This window comes from Asparagus officinalis, unplaced genomic scaffold (assembly GCF_001876935.1).
Source record: "Asparagus officinalis unplaced genomic scaffold, Aspof.V1 AsparagusV1_Un273, whole genome shotgun sequence".
NCBI classification, from domain to species: domain Eukaryota; kingdom Viridiplantae; phylum Streptophyta; class Magnoliopsida; order Asparagales; family Asparagaceae; genus Asparagus; species Asparagus officinalis.
The window spans coordinates 187,796-194,986 of NW_017972538.1; the positions used below are offsets into that span (position 1 = coordinate 187,796).

Sequence of the window (7,191 nt, forward strand, 5' to 3'; positions counted from 1 at the left end):
GTTCAATTTCCAATCATTGTCAATCTAGTGTGTCGTTAAACACATATAATTAATAGTTTGAATGGAAGTCCAAGTATCAGTTGTCAGTTACACCCTCTGACATGTAGCTTTCAATAAATTCTTTAAATTTTTTTCTTCAAGGTAAATCTCATAGCAATCTCTTTGGATTGTCCAACGAGAAGGAATATGAAATCTAGGCAAGCGGTGGACATGAAATTTTTAAACCCTAAACCCTCTACTAACTTGAATGGAAGCTCGTCTAGAATGATAAAATAATTGAGGGCTTTTCTTATGGCTCCTTCATCATAACTCCAACTACCAAGGGTTCCCATTTTCGTACTAGCTCCACTTTGTGAATCAATATCTACCTATAAATTTAATAACTTCTGTCGAGTGTTGACATTATGTGGGTGCTTTTTGCAAGATTCCATGTGATTGAGTAGTGATGTAGTACCATTTTTTTACAATGTGCAAAATACACTTTTTCATAATACTTGCATTTTGCTTTTGGGTCACCATTTTTATCTTTAAACTTAGTAAAATGATCCCATACATCCGACCTTCCTTTTATTGCTTACCTTTTAGTCAAAGTCTGAGAGCCTTGTGTAGATTGATTAGAATCAACTTGACTTGCATTTACATTAGGATTCTCCTTTTGAGAAGCTTGCAGATTATTTCAACAATTCAACTTGATTAGAATCAACTTTTTAGCACACTAACTTTGTAAACTATTCAATACTTTGTAAGCTATTCAGTATTCATCCATAGCTATTCATCCAGGGGCTCAACTAGAACTAACACACCACTAGAACTAATGTTTATATTAGAAATAACACTACCTGGAAGTTAGAACTAACATGACATCAGCTAGAACTAACACGAGAGCCACTAGAACTAACATGGGCTCAACTAGAACTAACCTACAAATAAATCTAATGCACAAAAACCCTAAAAGTTCACCAAAGTATCAAATTCACCAATCAAGCGCAAGAAAGACGAGATCAATATTTTCCTAACCCTAAGTTAGAAATTGAGAGAGTTGAGAGAGGGAGTTACGATGTGAGACCACTGAGAGGACATCAGATCTCCAAGGTGATGGCATCAAAGAAATGATTTTTAGTTTATACCTCGGGCTCGGCCTCTGCGACGGCGACGGGTGCGGGTGTCCCTCCCAAAGCCGGAGATAGATCCTGAGCCTGAGGAGATGTTATGGCCTCGGCCATGAAGACTGCGGACTGTGCGGACACTACAGAGTGAGAAGCGCGGCGGAGGAGCGACCGAGTGAGAGAGAGTGAGTCGTGAGAGAGAAGAAATGAGGAGCAACGGGCTGGGGAAAGGGAAAGTGGAAATGAGTTTAGGGTTTGAGTGACTGAGTCTTTGGGGTAGTGGGTCGGGTTTGAGATTCTGGTATTGCACTATTGGGTATTCGGTCGGTTCGGATCGGTTCAGGTTGAAAATTTTTCAACCCCGACCGAACCGACCTACTCATAAAACCAATTTTTTTGGATCGGTTCAGATTGGTTTTTTCGATTTGGCCCGAACCATGCTCAGTCATAGTGCACACTAGTGCTAATAAGTTACAGATTCTACGTACTACTAGGACTTTTGCGCAAAATTACCATCTCGTTCGATTCGTTTTCCCCTTCTCGCGTATGTTATTATTATTATTATTCCTCCTCCCCTCTTTTCTAAATTCCGACTGTTCTCCTCTCAGTGTAGGGTCTCAAATGTCTTCTAGCCGAAACCCTAATTAACCCCCCTAATCGTGACTCTAACTGAGATCGAAAGCGCGATTGAAGGAGAAAAGATGTGACGCCGTGGAAATAATCGTTGAATTTCCACAGCCAAACAGCTAATTTTGGTGGAATTTTTTTCTAGATTTTTTTTTTTGAGGGGGGGAGGGATGAAGGACCCGTTGCATAGGACGAAGGTCGTGCTTCGGCACTTGCCGCCTTCGATCTCTCAGTCGGGGTTAATGGAGCAGATTGATGTCAAGTTTTCGGGCCGATACAATTGGTTCGTGTTTCGCCCTGGAAAGCAAAGGTTAGTTTTTTTTTTCTTTTTTCGTTAACTCTTTTGGCAATTTGTCGTTTATGTTAATCTGACTTGAAAATTTTGTGCCTTGAATCTTAATTTGCGGGTGAGCGGTTGTAATTTATAGTTATATTTTGTAAAATAGTGATATTATTTACTCGAACATAATAGCAATGGGATTTTTATGCATCAATTTGAGTATGTTTTTGGCTACAAGTTTAGTTTCTGAGGTTTTCATTGAGAAATTTTAGTTATTTTTTGCTCGCCCTAATGGTGTGGGTATTCACTCCTAAGACAAGGGGCTACCATATGTTTTTAGCTATTGTACATCTTCCTTCTCATGGAAAAACGAGTTGAACGAAGGGAAAAAGACCCATGGAATGGTGGAAACCAACTCTAGTAGAAGAAAAAGAGAATTCTAAACCCATTAGATTGCACCTCCAAGAAAAAAAAAAGGAGGGGATTACAAATAATCAAATTCATCTCTAAGAGGATGAATAAAAAGCATGTCATCTTTATCTTTATATCATGTGGGTTTTTTGCAGTGGCCCCCATCTATAAATCCATAAAATCCATCAAAGCGTTCATCTCTATGGGCCATGTACATTTCTGTTTCCTACCATTCCCTACTGAAAAATCAGTTATGTTTATCATAGGTTCAAGCTTTGCTGCAAATCAAGGTGTTGAAGAACCTTTTGTTGTGGTGACTTGTGTGTTTCATGAATCATATTTGATTTCTTTGTTATTCAGATGTGATGTACGTACAATTAGGTGCAAATATTTGTGCATCTAAAGTTCCTTTTCTTTCTTGCAGTCAGAAGAATCAGCGATTTTCACGAGCCTACATCGATTTCCAAAACCCTGAAGATGTGGTAGATTTCGCAGAGTTTTTTGATGGACACATATTTGTGAATGAAAAAGGTAAAACCTCAGCGAATGCATTAGTAGTTGACTATGTGTTTCTAGATAATTTTGTTATGTGCTTATGCTAAATGGAGATGGATTATATCGTTATGATTCATCATGGCCTAGATTCCTTTTCCATTTCTTCACAATTTACAGCGGTGTTTTCTTATTGTCAACTTTGTTAGAAATGATTCTTTTTCTAACAATTTTATCAATATCTTCTTCCTCATACTGATAGGAAAGATTATATTGTAGAGACCAACATGGCAATCAGCCTTTATGCTAGTACAGTTTCTTTCCAAATTTCATCTGCTTGGTTGCTTATTTTTGTTGTGTTTGGCTTTTTCCTATTTACCCCTTTTAACTAGAAGAGATCTATCATTTTAGTTATTCCCTCTTCTTTTTGTAGGGTCTCAGTTCAAGGCTCTTGTAGAATATGCACCTTCACAACGTGTCCCCATGCTGTTGCCTAAGAAAGACGGTCGTGAAGGGACTATATCCAAAGGTATATTTGTCCTTTTATTTCAAATTTAAACCAGCACGTCAAGTTAAACAGACCACTTGTCAAAAATCTAATGTAAGCTAGTAATTTTGTTTGATAAATAACCAGATCCTGAGTATGTAGAATTCCTTGAGTTTATTGCAAAGCCCGTTGAGAATCTTCCTAGCGCTGAGATCCAGCTAGAAAGGAGAGAAACAGAAAGAGCTGGTTAGTAGTAAAATGAATCTTGGAAGAAAGTACATAAACTATGCATAACCTGTGAATATTGTGCAAAAGGTTATGTTAAAAAAGAAATTAACATTGTTTGACATACTTTTATCTCCTTCCATATTCTTTAGGGGGACCAAAGGAGGCTGTCATAGTAACACCTTTGATGGATTTTATTCGCCAGAAACGATTGGCTAAGACTGGGTCTCAGGTATAAGGCATTGTACTTGTCTTTTATTTTTCGTAAGTAGCCATTGCCTATTTTAGAAAGTTGATGCATTTGGTATATGCTGATGATACTTTCTTGGCATCCTTTTTGGTTTAATGAGTAGCAGGATTGTTGAATGGTAAAACAAACCTTATGGATTATCCTAAAGAGTTAAAAAAAAAGCGATCACATGCCCATGGACTGCAACATGAAACCAAACTGGACCTCTTAAGATATCCTGGTCTGTATCTTGATGTTAGACACCATTACTTTATTAACATGATAAGAGCAACTGTTTACCTTTCCAATATATTCTAAATTTAGATTTTCAATGATAAGACTTGCAGTTTAAAGAAATGGCATTAACAACACAACATTGAGAATCAGTGGTCTCACATATCATCCTATGTATTCTCCTTTCATTATCATTAAATTAATTTGATTGCTTTCTTTGGTTTCTGCAGTGCTGAATGTTTTGTATGGTGAACTTATTAGTATGTACCATAGCTTGTCAGGAACGTGGGACGCTGTAGAGACCCACGATCCAGGTTCAATCATCCCGAATTCGCTGTGGAACACAACCCGATTCACCACCCCCACCAACCCGATTTAGAATTCAATCAAATTAAAATTTTGCAAAATATTAACTCTTTTTTTTTCAAAAGAATAAACAACAAAAAGCGTGACAAATTAAGCAAATAAAGTATGATGCCTTAATTAACATGACCTCATTAAGCAAATAAAGTATGATGCCTTAATTAACATGACCTCAAGTTCCGTCATTTAAAAACCAAACCTAAAATGTACTAATGTCCCCTAGCATATCATGTAACGTACACCGTACCAGATTCCTAATAAGTGGCGCACCATGCTCCCATTCCCATCTTGTGAACCGGAACAAACTGGGTTCCATACAACCATCATATGCACTATCCTGTCACAATGTTTGACATACTTTCAGACTTAGGATTGAAGATCATTTATTTCTACAATCATGGCGTCATACTGATTACTGCTTTGCTAATAATAATACCCACGTCTCTACTGAATATATTCCTTGTTTTTTGTCTTGCGATTAGTATTTGGCGATCTTGTTGATTCTAATGCAACTAGTGCTTAACCTCTTAATAGACCGATTTATGGTTTTTAATATTTACCTTGGAGTTTAACTTTGATCATGTAATAATTTGTGCATAATTATTCAAATTATGCTGGAAAGTACTCCCTAGTTTTTGATGACCCAAGATACTGATCAAATTCAGCCAACCTCCTTTTTAGCACTTAATGCTCAAATTAGTGTAACCCCCCTTCTCCACACTCATATCATGAATCAAAGGGTATTGTGTATCTAGTAATGCTGACTATGACATACCCCTTTATGTTCCTTTTAGATGTGGCAGCTTTTTATGGTTCAATAGTTTAACTGTGGCGGTCCATCTGGTTGTACAGTGCAACTCTCTTGTTGCATTTATTTGGAACATGATATCAGGTATTTTCTTCGATTGGTGTTAACTTGTGATTTGTATCTTCAATCGACTGCAGAGGTTATCTGTCAATGGTAAACTTAGCAGAAGAGCTGGAGGATCTGTGATTAGCAGCTCTGGTTCCTCCAAGAGAGGTTCTGAGAAGCGAAGAGGATCCACTTCAGTGGTACTTCCTATTTGCGACTCCTGGTATCTAGAGGTGTCTACTACCATATTTGCTATAACTTATTTCTCTTCTGTCTATAGTATGTCCCCAGAGATAAAGCAAAGGCTAGCAGCAGTGGGAAGGTTAAGTCAACGTATGTACTAATGCTAAGGAAAGACGAGCAACAGTTAGGGTCTGGGAGCAGAAAAGAAGTATTAGAAGAAGGAACAGGTCTGTCTAATGTAACCTTGTTGTTAAGTTTCCTATGTACTTTAATCTTAAATATCCTATATACTTTAATCTTTATTTGATTTATTTTCTGTGTTTTTCCTTTTCTTGTTTAATGCATGATAGTTTAAAACTTTAAATGCTATTATTATGGACTTCAATTTGTTGATTTACCCCCTTGTTCCCATATTTGTCGCTATATGTCATTGATGCAAAGTTGTGTTAACTTCATTACTTCTGTCAGATTTGTGAAAGCTTGAAAGAGGCAAAGCTTAAAAGCTATAAAAATCAAATGTTATAGAAGGCTTTAATCTTTCTCTTCTTCATCTCCTCTTCGTGTTACACACTGGATGCATCACCCTCTCCCCCTAGGAAAAAAAGAAGAAAACAAAGGAGCTTCAAGTGAGATTTCTAACTAGACGAGGAGTTTTTTGAACCCAAATGAGTTCACAAGGCATAGGCGAGCCCTTTTTATTTGACTCTGAACTAGAGTGTACCACATTATGTCTTTTCTTGGAGCTCTAAGAGAGAGGTTAGGACCTAAGAAATGCTAAACCCACAAACAAATTGTCTATCATCTAGGTGCCTAGCCCAATCAGCATTAGAGAAAGTATGAAGAGTTTGAACAGTTCCTCTTGATATGACCAATTCTGCTGTGTAGAGTGCTTCAAGCATTGAAGAGGATAGTTTATAGTCATCCAGTGGAGGTTCATTGGGCTATACATTTGCTGACAAGATTGCTTGACAAGTGACAACATAGGCAATGTAGGTCGAGTGAGTGTAAGATAGTGAAAGCATCGACGATGCTATTGTAGAAAGTTAGATTGGAGAAAGGTTCAACATCACGATGGATGACTCAGAGCTACTAGAGACTAGAGTGATGGCGGGTATGACATCCTACATGCTAGTGCGAGTCACGAGATCAGACATGTACTTTGATTGAATAAGAATGATGTTATAGGGGTTTTGTGTTTTTTAATGCTAAGAAAGCAGTTGGCAAAGACTCAAGTCCATTGCAAACTCTGTACGGAGGATTGGATGATTGCATCTAGTGGAGCACTAGGGCTACCTGTGATAATGATTTCAGCAAAATAGACAAGCACAAGAAGAATATACTGAGGTATGGTTGAACCAATTATCACTGTTATCTCTATTACAATTATACACATGATAATGAACACTATGGTTCCCATGCCTACCATGGTTGTTGGAAACATGTTAAGAGTCACTTTGTGAAATGGTTGTTGGCCATTGATGCGAAATGAGTTAGATCACGATGGTGGAGCTGAGAACATCCTACAGGTGATGCTCCTATTACTGATTACGTTGAGCGATGTGCACCGTGAGGGAGGTGGCATTGGAGTGCGTGATAAAGAGATTGTCAAAGGAGGAGAGATGCCTCTTATGCGGGGAGAATCCTGTGAAGAGATTCTAGATAGTGACAATGTTACAGAAAGTGCTAGGCTGTCTAGACGTC

At 37.9% G+C, this 7,191-nt stretch overlaps 1 protein-coding gene across 2 annotated transcripts in view; it reads left to right on the top strand.

The window, feature by feature from the left end:
• Positions 1–1,660: 1,660 nt before the first annotated feature.
• LOC109827511 (regulator of nonsense transcripts UPF3-like) overlaps positions 1,661–7,191 on the top strand; it is a 12,681-nt gene continuing 7,150 nt past the window's right edge. The window contains exons 1-7 of one of the 2 annotated variants that reach the window (XM_020394523.1): positions 1,661–2,043; positions 2,849–2,955; positions 3,350–3,445; positions 3,551–3,649; positions 3,781–3,860; positions 5,400–5,507; positions 5,588–5,717. In XM_020394523.1, the coding sequence (XP_020250112.1) occupies positions 1,904–2,043; positions 2,849–2,955; positions 3,350–3,445; positions 3,551–3,649; positions 3,781–3,860; positions 5,400–5,507; positions 5,588–5,717 (760 nt within the window). In that variant the 5' untranslated portion in view covers positions 1,661–1,903. The remainder of the gene's footprint in view (positions 2,044–2,848; positions 2,956–3,349; positions 3,446–3,550; positions 3,650–3,780; positions 3,861–5,399; positions 5,508–5,587; positions 5,718–7,191) is intronic. The other variant, XM_020394522.1, reaches the window with a different exon arrangement.